The sequence below is a fragment of the Apium graveolens genome, unplaced genomic scaffold (assembly GCF_009905375.1).
Source record: "Apium graveolens cultivar Ventura unplaced genomic scaffold, ASM990537v1 ctg4466, whole genome shotgun sequence".
In the NCBI taxonomy this organism is placed as follows: Eukaryota; Viridiplantae; Streptophyta; class Magnoliopsida; order Apiales; family Apiaceae; genus Apium; species Apium graveolens.
The window spans coordinates 35996-54234 of NW_027418550.1; the positions used below are offsets into that span (position 1 = coordinate 35996).

The following is an 18239-nucleotide window of genomic DNA, read 5'->3' on the forward strand; positions in this document are numbered from 1 at the left end:
GGGTTTAGGCAAGTTGTGGGGAAAAAATGTAAACTAAACCAATATCAAATTGAACATGCAGTTTCTTCAAATAGCAGTTTGTATACTTGTGTGTAATTTTCTGCCAAACTAAAATAAATCAAAAATTAAATAAAGGTTGTGTAGTTGTATTTTTGTGCAATAAATAAAGTGAACTAGTTCCTTCAAGTCTCCAACACATTGCAATGTTCTGGTCCAATTATAAAGTTACACAGACTCCCCCGGAAATGTTTAATTGTCTGTTTAGATAGTTTTTCTTCGTTCTCAATGATAACATAACAAAGCAGGAACTCCCCCGGAAGTGTTTAATTGTCTGTTTAGATAGTTTTTCTTCGTTCTCAATGAGAACATAACAAAGAAGGAACTCCCATGGAAGTGTTTAATTGTCTCTTTAGATAGTTTTTCTTCGTTCTCAATGAGAACATAACAAAGCAGGACTACGGATAAATATGGCCTTTTAGATTAATTGTGTTGAGAATTTAACAAGAAGCTTTAGAGGCGAAAAAAAAACAAGTAGAATAGCAGGAACTTCGATGTTTGTCGATTTCTTCTGGAGTTATCGTAGATTCTAAGCTTCCCTATGAGACATTGTGAAGGTAACATGTAAAGACTAAACCATGAGGATTAAGATGTAGCAACTTAACAGTCAGCACATAGCTAAAGTACCTGAGTCTGGAATAACGTTTGTATTGTATTCGATTTTATTGCACATCAAAACAAATTCAGTGGGGCTTAATTAGGACCCGAGGAACACTAGGTTACAAGTAATGCGTGATCTTAATTTTGGCCCAGTGTATAGTTAAATAGTTTCATTCATTTTGCTGCATGCTTATATTAGAAGATAGTAGAACTGTTCTCTTTACAATATAATGGGCAGGTCGGCAAGGCCCAGAGTGGTGGGGTTCCGAATGCCCAACAAACAAGTGGTGAAGAATACAGTAAAGCCTCCTCAAACTTAACAACATCAGTAATCATTGTTCAAGTTTGCTAATCATGAAAGCCTGGGGGATCTCGAGTCTTGACTCAACCTTCTTCGAGATTTGACCTTATGCTGATGATATCTACCTCAATCACAAATATAATTCCTAGATTCTAGCATATATTTGTCATTCTTAATAAGAAGTCGAGAGTTTGAGTTCTATTGATGGTAGATAAATTTGGTTACGATAAATATATAAAGTCGATAAGATGCTATGATTGGTGGCCTGGTGGGGGAGAATGTAGGGAAGTTGCTTTTTTGTTCCAAGTAGCAAAGTGGGTAGCTGTAGTTGTAAGAAATTCTTATATGGGGACATGTTGAAAGTGAAGTCACTAATATAGGACTAGATTAATTTTCCCACGTTCTTCAAAGGAAAGGGCGGTGTGATATCGATCTATATACTTATAACCTTGTTACCAGATATCGATTCTCTTATGTTTAGGATAGATTCTATCACTTAATTAAGGTATACTTAATCATTAGATACTCTAATGATGACGGTAATTAGTGTTGATTATTCCGTCTTTAGAACCACTCGAGTACAACATATGCCTTTATCATCTTCCATATTTTGTGAAGAGAGTGATTAGGAAGGGGGTAAATAGTTTCTATTGACATGGGTTTTATAAGCTAATTAGTATGCATTTATCTTATAGTTGAGCATTAATCGAATTCAGGACGCGGGATAACTCGTGACATAATTTTTGTTGGGTATTTGTATGAAAAGCCGACCTTACGTATAACGTGGAATTTAACGAGTTTAACTCGATCAAACATAAATTATTATGTCGGAAATATAGGATTCGTAATCAATTGTCTCAGAAAAATCGAAGGAAGCCTCCTAATTGTAACACTATAATCATCCTTCCCTTTTGCACTAAACCCACGCTTCTCATCATTACAAACACTAATTTACTTTGTTTATATAATCAGGGCATTGTTCAGAGTATTACGAGCAAAAGGCAAAGCAAGAACTGCTACAAAAGTATAATAACTTGGATAAGTAGGTGTCCTGTAGTAACTTAAGTGATTAGATTTGTATGTTTAGTAGTAAATGTAAGTAGACAAGAAACACGAAGATGACTCGAAGGGTAGAAGACTTAAAACACATCACTAACGGTCCTCGACTAAGGCGGACAAGACCTGCGGTCCTCGACTAAGGCGGACAAGACTTGTGTTTATACATAAGCGTTATTACCCACGGTACTCGACTAAGGCGGGCAAGACTTGCGTTTATATATAAGCGTTATTATCTCAGGGATAATAACGCTTATGTATCGCTTACGTATCTTGTAAAGATATCGTTGAATCAAATTCGTGATTTACCTCGTAAAGACATTGAAAATCAAATTCGTCTTAAATCACGTAAAATTTAGGGCTGGTCCCGAGACCGGAGTATACTTTTCTTGACTTGTAACATTATTTGTGTGGTTGGGATTCAAAATGTTAAAATTCCTGTTCTTCCTTTTTTCGCAAAAGTTAACATGTGGAAACTTCAAATGGGGCAAAGAGGAGTTGAAAAACAAATGGTGTGGGAGCAATTAGAGAAGTGAGAGTGATATTTGATCACAGTATACCAACAAGGAATTGGAAATGGTAGGCTACTTTGTCAATGTCTTGTTTGGTTTGTTGTACATGTTTTCATTTATAATGCATATGTTATTGTGCATTTGATGATTTTTCAAATGAAAAAATATTGTTTAAAATGTGTCTAATATTTGACAACAAATTTGGTAAAAGAATTGATGTTTACGTATGCATTTGAACTCGACTCAATGAGCAGAAGTCGGACCATGAACTATGTTTTTACGTTCTATGACCGAGTTAACGGGAACTGGAATCTATCTTATATTTATATGAACTATAATCGATTATAGAATACTCGATCGCTCAAGAAAAAATCTATAAATAAGTACTCATTTTGTCTCCCGGGTAGTATACGTTGGAGGACGGGGATTCAGCACGCATTTTAAGACTTCTTTAAAGTATAGTTTCATGAATAGTTTTTAATATATTTTATTTTGAATAAAATTTGTTGTTTAAAGTTTAATACATAAAAAGAAAAATATACAGCAATACTTAATATTTTCCTTAAAATACGTGTTGAGTATTGAAAAAAAGGGAATTTACCAAAAATACCACTTTTATGAAAATATTTGCAAAACTACGGATGATACGAGGTTGCATATGAGACTGAAACGGTTGCATAACCGGATACGAGTTTGGTCCGTATTTCTACAACTTGGATATTTATGCAAAAATCCCAAAAAAAAACTACTCCCTCCGTCCCAAAATGATGTTCCTATATTGACTTTCGGTATTGTTTACGGTAAACGATTGACTACTAATTTACGTCTAATCTATAATATCAAACATAATCATGAGTGATCTCGTTGGATTTGTATTTATCAGTACTTTAATACAGTGAAATTTTTATATTTAATACTAATACGAATTTAAAGATTTTAACGATAAAAAATGTGCATTGGTAAACGTGTCCAACACAAAGAGAAAACGTTTTTAGGGACGGAGGGAGTATATGCAATTGGATGGGAAGTAACTTATAAGTCGAACCCAAACAGATACCTCTCGAACTTTTTTCGTTGTTGAAAAATTCTGCAAACCCTTCAATCTTACAAACATTCTAGAGGAGCCGGTGACTGGTTTTTTCGAGGGGACCATCAATTCAAACCCCATTATCTCACAAGTGTGATATTGAACAGGAACATCAAAGGTGGAGAAAAAGTAGAAACAAGATCGAACAAGACGATACCTTTTAAATCTTGTTTAGGTGATTTAAAGTTGAAAGAGAGAATAAAACATCATAAACACAGTAATTACATTGTTGATTTCTATTAATAGGAGTCCTGATCATGGAGTTTGATGTGATAAAAAGTGGGGTGGTCTTGTTGAGTGATGTGAAACAAACCACTAACAAACAGCATTCTTAGAGTTTGTAGGCGCGCCTACTATCTGGATGCTCCATTTGTGATTGTCAGTTTTAAACGCATTTGATTACACATGCTATTTTTTTAATTTTTTGTAAATTCTAATGTAAAGAAGAAAAAACCAACATATATATACAGGGGTTACTCCAATAGAAACCAATTTATAATAAAAACTGGAAACCAAATATTTTTTTTAAAAAATAATTCGAAATATAACACATATGATATGCAAATCGATCGTTGAGAGGTGTAGAAAAATACAGTGAAATCGGATTTTAAAAAAATTACGGTTTGACGGGAAATATCAACTTAAAAACGGAGGGAAAAAGCTGAAATCAGGTGTGGGAGGGTGCAGGGTAGTTGGGTGGTGTGATTTATGGGGGACCATTAGATTGGTTAGATCTAATGGCTTAGATTAGTTCTAAGTTTCTATTTTAATTTTAGTTTGTATTTGATCATTTATATATAGGGGTGTTTGTGTTACGCTTCAAAATATTGTTGGATCGCAAGTAAGGTTTAACTTGAAGATGGTATTATCTGCAGTAGTATGATATTGTCTTTTTTAATCTAATACGTGTATATTTATGTGTGTATCCGAAAGGTAGCGGCTGCGGATTTCGTATGATAAAAAAAATATATGTTACCGATAATAAAAAGACACGATATTTATGATAAAATTAACTGACTGATCTATATTTAAGAGAACTCATCAATGTCATACTTAAGTTAGACACATCCGGACACTTGCACAGTTGTCATGTGCGGATTAGACATGTTTAAAAAATTCGAAATCTGAAATTCGATCAAGTTTCGAAAATAGACCGAAAAGATCGATCCAGAATAAAATTCAACTCAGTTTGGCCTAGTCCGCGGACCTTAAACGGGCCTCATAACTTTTAGAAAGTCCGGCCCGCCTGACCCGAATTTCAAAAAGCCCCGCCCGATTCTTATAGGTTGTCAATTTTGAATTTTTGGTCGGGTTCGTGTCGGGTTGGACGTACCTGAATTTTTTTTAGTTTGACCTGACCCGAAACGGGTTCAAAAATAGTGACACGAACCCTACCTGATAGGTACCCAAATTACCTGAAACTGACCCGTTTGAAAAATTAACCGGCTGATCTATATATAAGAGAACTCCTCGGTGTCATACATAAGTTGACACATCCGAATACTTGCATGGTTGTCATGTGTGAATTAGAGATGTTCAAAAAATCTGAAACTTGATTTAGTTAGAAAAAAGTTCGAAAAGTTCGATTCGATTTGGCCCAGTTTGCGAGCCTTAAACGGGCTTCATATTTTTTAGAATGCCCGGTCAGCCTGACCCAATTTTCAAAAATCCTAGCCCGATCCATTTTTTTTTAAATCGAATTTTTTAAAATCCAGATAAAACCCAATCATCTCAGTACGGACTAGTTACATATTCGATTACTCCTCTTTTCCGTAGTGTTAATAAGCGTTAATGAGCTAAGGACGGCATTAGAGAGCCAAAGACGGGAAGAAGAGTGCGCACAAACTAAAAATCACAGGATTTGCATGTTCCTACAAATCTTCATCATGCAAATCCTCTTTTTTTGAAATTACAGAGTACATATTTTTTCCGACACATTCTCCCTAGCATCCTCGATATCTTGTAAAGGAAGTGGAATACCCTCGACTTTTTTTTTATTCAATCGTAGGTAACTCGCAGCCGCTACTCTTCGGGTGCGTACTAAGTAAATCCTACGAACTCGCGCAATAGTCTGCAAATCACAAATTTTCCTCCTGTGGGATTCGAACTTGTGACCAAGAGGATAATTATCTCCTCTTTAACCAGCTGAGTCAACCCTTGCGGTCCCCTCGACTTTCATTAAATAAAACGAGAGTCATACCGTTGCATCAAGAGTTGTTTGGATATTTTTTAATTATAATCTCTGTTATAAAAATCGGTCGATTTTTCAAAAATCGCCGATAAATCGCTTAAAAATTGGTTAAAAAAATTTGTCCGATTTCCGATAAATCGCTGATAAATCATCCGATTTTTTTAAAAATCGTTCGATAAATTATAAATCGGTACCCGAACCGAATAGTTCCGATTTCCAAAATCAGTAACAATGATTATAATAAGAATGATTAATTTTTTATTAAAATAAATATTATAATCAAGCTTGGCAGATGCTAATGTATAGGTAGAACAAAGGGTAGTAGACAATAATGTCAACCCACCAACAAACCAAATAAAAAATTCATATTCCCAGGCTAAAAGCCTTGCTTGTTCTCTCAACTTCTCCTTTTATAAACCACTCCCACCCTTCATAGTTCATTCAATATATATACAACTCTCTCTACCTATTTCCTCTCCAACTCATCACAAATACTATAACTCTTCATTTACATACAACATATCTTCCCTTTCATTTTCTCTCATTTTCAAAAAAAAATAAAAATCTCCACTTTCTTCTCTATTCTTCAAGAAACTTGATTCTTTCACTTGGGTTTTTAAGTTTTCACAATTTTCACTTGTAAGACATATAAATGGAGGAGGGATTTGCAAGAAATGAGCTAGAACTAAGGCTAGCACCACCAGGTGATCAAGAACTCAACTTGACACATACTAAAACCACAACCAACACTACCAAACACATCTTTCAAGAAAAAGATCATAACCCTTCTCTCCTTTCTCTTGGAAACTCATATTCCACAATCATATCTCACACAACTTGTTCTGGTTCAAAAAGAGTTCTTGAAAATAGCTGGTTAAATGAAAGTCAAACACAAACACACAAGTTCTCATCTTTAGATACCTTGAATGGTACTCCATGGTCATCATCTTGTTCAAAATATTATGACCAACAAAAAGACATGAAAAAGGAATCATTGGTGGCAGAGTTGCAGAACACAACTGAAAAGCAACAGGCATTTTTAACTGATGCTTCTGCTGTAAAAAACACAGATGGTCCCAACACATCTCAGAAAAGGTTTATTCTTTTTTCACTTTTTCAAGTTTTTTAACTGGTCAAGTGTGTACTATATTGTTTTCTTGTTGTACAGAGCATATTCACCTTGTTCACATTGTATATAGACTTATATTTGTACATGATAAGATAGGCCTTTAATATTTTTTCTTATTTTCAAAAGAATGATGTTACTTGTCTTGCCAGGATTAGTTCATTGTTCCCTTAATCTTTGTAACTATTTAACCAACTTTATGAAATGATCACTTATTAAGTAAGTTATTAGTGTGCACGCCAGGAGTTATTCGAGATTAAAGACTAAATCTTTTTGGGGAAATAATTAATGTTAATAACTTGATTCGGCTATATGGAAAAGGTCTGATACCATGTTAAGTTAATAACTCACCTAAAATCGGCTCAATGGAAAAGGTCCGATACTCTGTGGAAAAGGTCCGATACCATGTTAAGTTAATAACTCACCTAAAATCTCGGTGTTTGAAGGAGGGCGTGTGTAAATTAAAATTTGCTATTATGTGAACTAAAATTAAAAAAAAAATCTTTGCTAGAATAAATTTTTGAGTCCATGTTAAAGGATTTTTGGATGTAGCAAAACTAAAAGAAAATTGGTATTTTTGAAGTTCTGGCTACTGGTTAGTATGCTGTATTGTTTTCTTGTTCTACAGAGCATATTCACCATATTCCCCTGCAATTATTTTTGGACTTAAGTGTGGGCATGTGGTCCATGCTATGATAAGATTATGCCTTTAATCTTTTATCTTCTGCAGTATCAACAGTGATGTTACTTTATACTACTTGTCTTGACAGGATTAGTTGATTAGGTTATTGTCCCCTCCAACAGCAGTTACTTCTATGTTATTACTGTGCAAGTATAAACTTGTTACGTATGCAATGACGGATCTAGTAAAGGGCACGGGGCACGTGTTCCTTCTAAACAAAATTTCACCTTTTTCATCGTTAAAATTTTGAAAATATATGAAAGTGCCTCCATAAAAATTTGAAATTATAAAGGTGTCTTTCTAAATTATACTCGGTGTATCCCGAGGAAAATTTTCTGCATCCGCCCATGCTTGTATGTCCCCATATTGACGGCTTGTTTCTTCTTGTATGTATGTCATCTATATGATAAATAATTTTCACTGGAATTTTATTTGTGACTAAATGATTTTAATTTCTAACAATGGTTCACGAACGATGATGATACAACAGAACTGCTCCTGCTCCAGTTGTTGGATGGCCTCCGATTCGATCATTTAGGAAGAATATTGCAAGTAACAATTCAACAAAAGTGAAAGTTGAGCCCAAAGAACAGAAATTAGCACCGCCACTTAAGAGTGCCAACGAAAAACAGGTCGAGAACTCTTGTAATGGTTTGTTTGTGAAGATCAACATGGATGGAGTTCCTATTGGAAGAAAAGTTGATCTTAAAGCTTATGATAGCTACGAGAAGCTATCGTCTTCGGTTGATGAGCTTTTTAGAGGTCTCTTAGCTGGTACTCTTTCTCCCCTTGCATAAATTGAATGCATAATATATGCAATTACCTTAGATGATCTCTATTAAGCGTCGTATGAAGTATTGTTCTATTATTGGATCATGCATGCAATTGAGCCTTTTACGCAACTTGTTTAAAATGGTCTGTGTTGCTACAACTTGTTGCAGTGCATATAACAATGTTTTTTTGTAATCTAGTTATGCAAATACATTATTTTTACAGTGAGAGATGTGTTTCTCACATGGTATGTTTTTCGTTCTTGTTTAGCTCAAAGGGACCCCTCTGATGAAAAAATCCAGAACGACGAGGGAGATAAGTTAATTACAGGGTTGTTAGATGGAAGAGGGGAATATACTCTTGTGTATGAGGATAATGAAGGAGACAGGATGCTTGTTGGAGATGTCCCATGGCAGTAAGCACCTCACCTCTGTGGATCTGATCATATCAAAATCTATTTTATGTTTTTAATATTTGTCACTTGCTCAATTATTTTCTTCTTTCCAGAGAAGAGTTATGCCACTTGGTTAATTATTATATTTTTAACATTGATAAATTAAAGTTATCGGTTAGAGAGAGTCCGGTTTAGAGGTTCTGCAGATCGATAGTTGTAAACTTCACAGCCACAATATCCTTTCGGCATTACACTCTTCATAGTTAACATGCATCCAAATCACACGAAAAACAGTTTCTTCCCATAAACAAATCCAAGTGTGCATTCTTTTGCCTACAGCACTTGGCCACTTGACATGTGCCTCTATAGAACAGTTTCATAGAGGCAGAGCTGCATCATATAAACAAATGAGTTTGTCAGATTTGTTGTCATGTGCTAAATCAACCTTCAACATGCGATTTGCAGCATGTTTGTGTCTGCTGTCAAGAGGCTGCGTGTATTGAAGAGCTCTGACCTATCTTCGCTATTTGGTAAGTACTTTTATGTTCACATAGCATAGTTTTTATCCAATTCCGAGCTATACATCAAGCTAGTTCAGTCGATTAACTTGGAAAATCTCGGTCTTTGCAGCTGATGGTCGTAAGCAGGGCAAGAATCGAACTGAAACTGCAGTAATACAGTGAGGAATCTATATCAGGTCAAGAGTACCAACTGAGATTGGAGGTGTCATGTTTTGTTTATATCCCTTAATATTTTGGATTAAAAATTGTATCGTCAAAAGGCGTTTGCTAAGTCATACTTGGTGTACAAGACTTCCGTATTAGGAGACTAATTTCCAAATGTAAGCAGTTTATCCTTGCTTGTCGGTTTTAAGTAAAAAGGTTTGTTCTCTGGATTCCAACCAGTAACCTGTCTAGACACAATCAATTGTAATTTAAAATCCTTTTTTATTACTGTTTTAAATCATTTGATTTTGAGACACTTTGACTAGGTTATGAGGCTTGAAATTGTTTGGTTGACTTCTATGTCGTAATGTTTTTTTTTAATTCTGTGTCCGGGCTTGTTTTCGCGGAACTCAACTAATCCAAAACACTACTAACACACCCGTATTCATCGAGTATGACAATTCACTTACTTCCGTGTCTTCTAGTGATTCGAATTTTTGATATTGAGATAGTAAACCCCTAAACTCCACTCAACCAACTAGGAGTCCGTTGAATACAGTAGTGTAGTGGAGCTTTACCAAACTGTCTGGCCCATGATGTTATTAGTAATGATTAAATCAAAAAACGGGTTTCGAGTATTGGACTAAGGGAGAAAACTAAACAAGAATATTCGAAAATGGAGGCCCATTTTAAAAGTGACTGGTGTTGGATAAACTTTGATCTTCAACTTACTTGGGCTCCAGTTCCAGTCCTTGCAGTTCCAAACAGCTATGCAAGGACTGGACTTTGCGTGTATCATTGTGTTTGAATAACCGAATCTGGTCGCATTAGGTGTCAGTCAATGTTTTGCAACAATGTCAGGACACGTGTCCGAAGTCGACGATTGTTACAGCATATTATATTTTTAAAATTTTTGAAATATATGCAAGCGGCAATTCTCATGTATACGTCTCAAAAACTCTATTGTACATGTACCATGAAAATTTTTATTGCGCACATATATGGTGATTTTTTTTCGCAATATGATGTGATGCATACTTTGCTCATGACCGAATCCTAAATGTAATAAGTTGCGATGTTTCATATATTTTAACTAAATTAAGATTATAAATAGTATAACGAGAATCGGATCTGAACATTGTTAGGATGAAACAAACACATATTCGAGACTCAGTTTATCAATTCAGAGTATACACACAACAATATATTTGACATGAAAACTCATGTCCCAACTTATATTGTTAATCAAAACTATGGATGACAATTAGGTCGGATATTGTAGAATCCATATCCAAACCCGAAATTTTATCTATACTCGAACCCGACCCGAAAAATTCCGCAAATGAATACCCGAACTTGATCCATCAGATTTCGGATCGGATTTAGGTATACCTGAAACCCGAAATATTTATGAATTGGATATTCATACCTGAAACACGAACCTGAACCCGAAATTTGAAATTTTGTATAATTATTGATATTGCAAGTGTTTGGGGTCGAACACGCGACTTGCAGATGAAGAGTTTTAACTTGTCATCTTCAACCACTCCACCATATCATTAATCGTGTTATTATATGTATAGCTAATATCTAAAAAATCAAATCAATTGATACCCATTTGTTTAGATTTATTATTAAAATATGTTTTGTTAACTTTATAAACCTTATCACCCGTTTAAACGATTGAATAATTATATTTCATTGAAATTTATAATTAGTTATTTTTTAACATAAATATAAAAATATATGTTCGAAAATTTATAGAATAATATGTATAATGTATATTATATAAAATAATATATATATACATATAATATTATAACGTGTAATATATAAAATTCTAATATTATATATATAATAATTTGATTTTTTTCGGATTTCGGGTTCAGATAGAGTTTCAGATTTCAGATCGGGTTTCGGATCGGTATACCTAATATCCAAATCCAAATTCAAAAAATTTCGGGTTTAAAAATTAAATTCATATCCAAATCCAAATCCAAAAAATCGGGTTCGGTAAATCCAAAATTTCGGGTTTCGGATCGAGTATCCGTTATATCGGATTATTTTGTCATCCCTAATCAAAACAGTTATCAATAATACACAATCAAAACTAAAATACTCAAACCTAACATACTCAAGCATCCGCTCTCGAGCGATACTTAAAACCTACATCTTAAACATTCTTTTACCGATCAAAACAATAACACCTCAATGGTGTTCCAATTGATACTTGAGCCAACCGATACTTAAGATGACTACATCTCTTAAGCATGCATGAAAATAATAACATGATTATGTATATATAGCCATCACAAACTTAGCCAACAAAACATACCTAATTTGATTATAATAATAATTGTCTACCCATACAATTATTACTCAATCCCATTATGATAATAATTTTCAATACATACAATTATTACACAATCCAATTATGTCTTGTAACATCAAGCTCATACCACATATTGGATTTAATCCCCTTCAACCCAATACAATTTCACAACCGAATTAATAGTCATCTTCAAGCCATCGGCGTCCGTTCGCCCATGCCTCCCCTCGAACAAGAATCCCTTCATCTCGTTCTTCCGACTTTTGAAAATCATTAAGACCCATATAGTGACCACTAATAACTCCAAACTACAGTTACTCATCATAACGACATATCCATTCACAAAAACACGTGCATCAACCACGAGTCCCTCCTTTCACCATTGAGTCACATGATCCTTACTTTCACAATCCTTCGACCTCTTTTAAAGAACATCACGAGCATCATCCAATTTTTTCACCTGGGTGATCAACCATCAAACTGTTGAAACTATTGCAATGATCCCTTCCATCTTCCATCTCGAGTCCGAGCGACTTGATTCATGGTGCAAGTCAACCGTCATATCGCACGTAACTTTGTCAACATATCCATCAACGTACTCCACCATACCAATTCAGAGTACACATACACCAATATATTTGACGTGGAAAACTCACGTTCCAACTTGTATTATTAATAAAAACAATTATCAATAATACACGATCAAAACTAGAATACTCAAGCCTAACATACTTAAGCATCTGCTCTCGAGCGATACTTAAGTCATACATCTTGAGCATTCTCTTATCAATCAAAACAATAACACCTCAACGGTGTTCCAATCGATACTTGAGCCAACCAATGCGCAAGTATTTCCCAACCGATACATAAGACGACTACATCTCTTAAATATACACGAAAACAATAACATGACTATATATATATATAATCATCACAAACTTAACCAATAACACGTACCTAATCTAATTATAAAAATAATTGTCTATCCATAAAATTATTACTCAATTTCATAATGATAATAATTTTCAACAAATAAAATTATAATTCAATATCTACGTCTTGTATATGTCTTTTATCATCAAGCTCATATCCGTATTGGGTTTAAACCCAGCAAAAATGAGATCAACCAAAGATAAATCCCACCGTCACGCTCATTTCATTTAGAATAGATATGGAATCGGTGAATTGAACTTGTTAAAAGTGAATCGACTAAATACTAATTATTTATATTTAAAGGATACGTCAAGAAACCCAGCATGATTGCCTGAAAATACCCCCATACCTTGCCCACTAGAATGACACGTTAATGACATTTCTACGCATGTGATGAGATATGAAAACAAAACAAAAGGTTTTTGTTTCTACTTATTAAACTGTACTTAAATAATTTTAAAACCCATTAAAGTTAGAACCGAAAACTTACCTCCTAAAAACTTTCGGACTGTTTGTCCCTTCCTTATAAGAGACTTATTAATTTATTAGCCGTAAATATTTATCGACAAGTGTTTCTTAATCTAATATATGAATCAAATTTTAATATATAAGCTGATAAGTTTAAAGTTAGTAACGACCTACTTTTTTCGAACTTATTTTGATTTTTCATTTTTAAAATTAATTTTAGCTTTAAAATATATATTTTTTAAATGTTAGTTTAATCTAAAATTTACGAATTAAGATAATTATCTTTAAAAATTATTTGTTTTAATTCATGTAAATAAAAATTCTGACTTATAAATAAAAATTATCTAAATACTTATATTACTTAAAAGTATTTAACTATTTTATGAGTTATAAGTCGTTTTTTCAATTTAGATCATAAATGACTGATTTTAAAAATTTTTGGGCACAAACATTGAACGTTATTCGACTCGTTAAGTACTCGGTCTTCAATTAATTAACTACTATTCGTAATTCGATTTTTTAACTACTCGCCAGAAACTCGAACTCAAATTCAACGAATCAAGTAATATTTTTTTTTCCTTTTGAGAAAAATGTTCCCGATATTACCTCAGGAAAGTTTCGTGAGATATAAGTATATTTTAGTATAAAATAGTAAGAATGTTTTTATAAATATATATAATTTCATGTAGTTACTATGATAGCTCGTCTATTAATATGGGAATTATTTTTAATTTCAGACAATGTTTGTGAGGTAACTGCAGGAACATCAATTTTTTTTATATTAGGTGCCCGCAGCCGCTACCCTTCACATACCTTTCACGTAATAACGTGCAAATCACGTAAAATAAGGTAAACCTAAACCGCATTTAAGCTAACATATTCTTTTCCACTAGTTCAACAAGATTAGATTTTCAGATAGTTGTTGTTACACCTATTTTATGGGGCTAAATAGTAAATTTAAATCCCATTTTCAGTCTACATCATAAACCCAATCTAGGCCATCTGCATAGATAATGCTGTCAATAAAAATGGCAGACTATATTTAAGTGCATGTTACAAGAAATTATTTTCTAGACTGTGGCATGGCAGTGATGAAGTTATATTTGTATTCGGAGAAGCAAAATCAGAAGATCTTTCTCTATACAGCTTTTTGATTGATGCAGAGGACAACCCATCACATTTATCCGCTTTTTTTGGGTATGTGCCTTGATGACACTCCTTACATTTTTTTACAGTATTTTTATTTACCAACTATGATATTATACTTTCTTGGAGATACCCATATGGTCAGCTCTCAGCTGTAAAGAAGGCCCAAGAAAAAGGGTTTTTATTTTAAAGTTGAAAGTGATAGCATAGTACCAAAGCCTGACTTGTTAAGACCCAAAAATAGTGTGAATTTATGTAGAGAGATTCACAGAGAGAGAGAGAGGTAGGAGAGGGAGAGAGAGAGAGAGAAAGATAAAGAGGGAGAGAGAGAGATAAAGAGGGAGAGAGAGAGAGAGAGAGAGAGAGAGAGAGAGAGAGAGAGAGAAGTTCTGAAATTTGTACAGCAGAGCTAAAAGTTAGAGAGTCTGTGAGTGTGAGGAAAAAGATAGAGAATAAAAGAGGCTTCTTTTTAAGTTTTTGTAGTTAGTCATTGGAGGAAAAAGAACTCAAGCTGCATTTGAATTTTAGAAGGTAACGTGGGTAAATAAATCCCTACAATAATTTTCTTTTAAGTGATGATTACTACTTTATGAATAAGTTACTTCTTGCATGTTGTCTGTAATTGTTTGTTTGTTTTCACTGTGAAGATAGTTTTGCATGTTTATTGTAAGAAGGCAAGAGATATAAATGATTATGCCTTTTGTATGTTTGTAACTCCAGGAAGCTTTGTTTTGAATTTGGAAAGGTTAGCAAAGCTTTTCATAATTAGTATCTTTTGATTTTCACTGATTTTGTCTGTAAATTCTTGTCTATTTGGTTGGTAAACTTTCAGTTTTAAAATTTTAGATTCTTGTTTAAATCTGTTTCATTCTGTGACCATTTTGTCTTGTAACTCATTTCTTCACGAGGAACTGTCAGATGTTAGAGATTTTAATAAAAAGACAAGAGAAGATGGTTTATTAAAAAACCAATCTTTTATCTCTTTGTAGTATTATTTAAAGATTTGATGCATTTGTTAACCTTTGTCTCCACACCCTGTACTTCATTTCATCACTTACCTAGTGTTTTTTCAGTAAATTACAACTGGATTTGTTAGTTTTCACCAGTTGTAAAGTTTGTATTTGATTTTCAGGAGATGGGAAAAACTACAAGATGGTTGAGAGGCTTGTTGGGAATGAAGAAAGATAAGGAAAATGTTGATACTTTTAATTTGAATGACCAGAAAGGGAAGAAGAAGTGGACTTTTGCCAGGTCTGTGAAAAATTCTCGGTCTGCAAATCAGAGCCCGGCAATTAATCCGGCTACTGATAGTTCTTGGCTGAGATCTTTTACTGAGACGGAGAAAGAGCAGAACAAACATGCAATTGCCGTTGCTGCTGCCACGGCAGCTGCAGCTGATGCGGCTGTTGCTGCAGCGCAGGCTGCAGTTGCAGTTGTTAGGCTTACTAGCCAAGGCAGACAAAATTTACGCGTCGGTGGCAGGGAAAAATGGGCTGCACTGAAGATACAAACTGTTTTTAGGGGTTATCTGGTAAGTTAATTTTAATATATTCTGGAATATTAGTATAATTATTCTACTGTTTTCAAGTTTGTCGATGTTTACTATTCCGGATTAATATGCATATGATGGTATAGCAAGTTTGGGCCTTGTTCTTGATCATGCTTTATCTTTTCCATTTAAGTATTTAGTCACCAATTCTTACAAATAGTAAAATGCCATTTTAGTCTACTTATGTTGTCTCCATTAGTTCATTATATGTTCTGCTAAAGGTCTTGTCCCTTGATTTATATGCTTGTGTAATTGGGCTTTTTAATTGTGGTGATGACTGGTTCTCACATCAGTTTTGAAATTTGGAGTATAATCTTTGGACAAATGTGGAGTGTTTATTATGCACATCATGCTCAAGCTGTAGAACATTACCATACATTTACAACTTTTATTTCATTGGTAACATACTTGCTTATTAAGTAACTGTTATTGGCCATCTCACAGTCAAGAAAGGCTCTCCGTGCTCTAAAAGGCCTGGTAAAATTGCAAGCTCTTGTTCGAGGTTACCTTGTTAGGAAGCGAGCCACAGCCACTCTTCGTAGTATGCAAGCTCTTATGAGAGCTCAAGTGGCTGTCCGATCTCAGAGGGCTCGCCGTTCTTTTAACAAAGATCATCTATCTCATCTAGAAATTTTACAGAGGAAGTCCATTGTAAGAATCACTAGTACACTTTTTAGACCATTTCTCTGTCATATGTGCCTAAAAATAAACTCTTGTGTACTTGGTTGTTATCAGGAAAAGTTTGAGGAGCCAAGAGGGGAATATCATAGTAAGAGGTTATCAGCTTCTTATGAAACTTCAATCAATACTTCTGAAGAGAGCCCGAAAATTGTGGAAGTGGACACTTTAAGGTCCAAATCAAGATCGCGGAGAATGAATTTCTTTGCTTCTGAATCAGGGGAAGACCCCTATGACCAAACTGACTCTTCGCCCCACCCCTGTATGATTCCTACCCGTCTTTTCATACCAAATAATCGACAAATTCAAGATTACGAATGGGGCTTCATTGACGAACAATATAAGTTTGCCACTGCTCAAAGCACTCCAAGATTTGCATATTCTGGCCGCTACAATACCCCTGCAACGCCAGCCAAGAGCGTCTGTGGAGAGAGTTTCATTCGGCCTTATTCTAACTATCCTAGTTATATGGCTAAGACACAGTCCTTTCGAGCAAAAGTAAGGTCTCTTAGTGCTCCTAAGCAGAGACCAGAAGACATTCAAAAGAGAAGGCTTTCCCTGGATGAGATAATGGCATCAAGAACTAGTCTTAGTGGAGTGAAAATGCAGAAGGCGGTTTCACATGGTCAGGAAGATATGAACTTCTAATCAATCCTTTGAACCTTTTGTGCCTGTTTCACCAATTGCATGATTTAATTTTCATAGAATAGTACTAGTTTAGTGAATTGTGAAGAAGCTAAACTAACAAGATGGTTCTGTATGGTCCTGTTCTTCCACCAAGTTTTAAACCCTATAGAATATAACATAGTGCTTGTGTAAATCTTTTATAGAGTTTGAGTGAGCCACTTTTCATGAATGAAACTAGAGTCTTCTATTAGGCCTCACAAGCAGGACTAAGAAAGCCACTCTTTCTCAGAATTCAACATTTTTGATATGTTTTGCATTTTGTTCCGTCACTCTAACCTAGTCACACCCTTCGCTGACAAGCACGATCTCTTTCTTAGTGAGGGAGATGATGCATTCACACCCTTCGTTGACAAGCACGATCTCTTTCTTAGTTAGGGAGATGATATATTCACATCCAAGACGTTTTGTATAAATGTATAAATATATGTCAAGAAAACAACAGTTAACAGAATAAAGTGCAAAGGTGAAATCTTTTGTCACACAGTCAAAAGAGGCTAAAATGAAAGTTTTTGGAAAAATGGTAAGAAAAGTTAAGAATTTTATTGGGAAAAAATACAGAGAATTGCTTTTTTTTTTCCCAGTACCATAAAAAGTCACTGGAGGTAACTTTCATGTAAGTGAGTCATGCATTAACCAAAGCAACCTGAGTTGTCTGTATCTGCTTTGTTGCAAAACAAGAAGAAAAAGGCACTGCTTTTAAACCCCAATTCACCTTCTTTCTGTTATGTGAGTTGTTTTTATTCACTGTGCTTGGTGAGTAGTCAAGAATATTCGCTGCATTATGAATAAAAAGACAGAAATTTTATAAGCTGCCAAAGAATATATCAGGAAATATGTTTGGTGGGGTGCCAATTTCGAGTTTCGTGTCGGGTTCGTATTTATTTCACGTCGAATCTGTATTTGTAAATCAGTAAATTTTGAATAAGTTAAAATCATCTAAAATTAAATGAAACTGAATTTATAATAAATTCCGTCAATTTGATTTAATTTTTATTAAAAGCTTCTCT

General features: G+C 34.4%; 2 protein-coding genes across 6 annotated transcripts; both read left to right on the forward strand.

Annotated features, from left to right (window-relative positions):
* The first annotated feature begins 6194 nt into the window (after positions 1-6194).
* LOC141701890 (auxin-responsive protein IAA26-like) lies at positions 6195-9767 on the forward strand. 2 transcript variants are annotated; one of them, XM_074505514.1, is made up of 5 exons: positions 6195-6899; positions 8103-8374; positions 8654-8798; positions 9243-9307; positions 9408-9767. In XM_074505514.1, exons 1-5 carry the CDS (start codon positions 6457-6459, stop codon positions 9458-9460), a joined length of 978 nt encoding a protein of 325 aa, XP_074361615.1. In that variant the 5' UTR covers positions 6195-6456; the 3' UTR covers positions 9461-9767. The 2 variants fall into 2 exon arrangements, with proteins under 2 accessions (XP_074361615.1, XP_074361614.1); XM_074505513.1 differs by having other exon boundaries at positions 6203-6899; positions 8103-8386.
* Positions 9768-14212: 4445 nt separating this feature from the next.
* LOC141701881 (protein IQ-domain 26-like) lies at positions 14213-17365 on the forward strand. 4 transcript variants are annotated; one of them, XM_074505498.1, is made up of 4 exons: positions 14213-14369; positions 15451-15849; positions 16312-16518; positions 16603-17365. In XM_074505498.1, exons 2-4 carry the CDS (start codon positions 15454-15456, stop codon positions 17191-17193), a joined length of 1194 nt encoding a protein of 397 aa, XP_074361599.1. In that variant the 5' UTR covers positions 14213-14369; positions 15451-15453; the 3' UTR covers positions 17194-17365. The 4 variants fall into 4 exon arrangements, with proteins under 4 accessions (XP_074361599.1, XP_074361598.1, XP_074361601.1 ...); XM_074505497.1 differs by lacking the exon at positions 14213-14369 and adding an exon at positions 14599-14849; XM_074505500.1 differs by lacking the exon at positions 14213-14369 and adding an exon at positions 14883-15063.
* Positions 17366-18239: the final 874 nt, after the last annotated feature.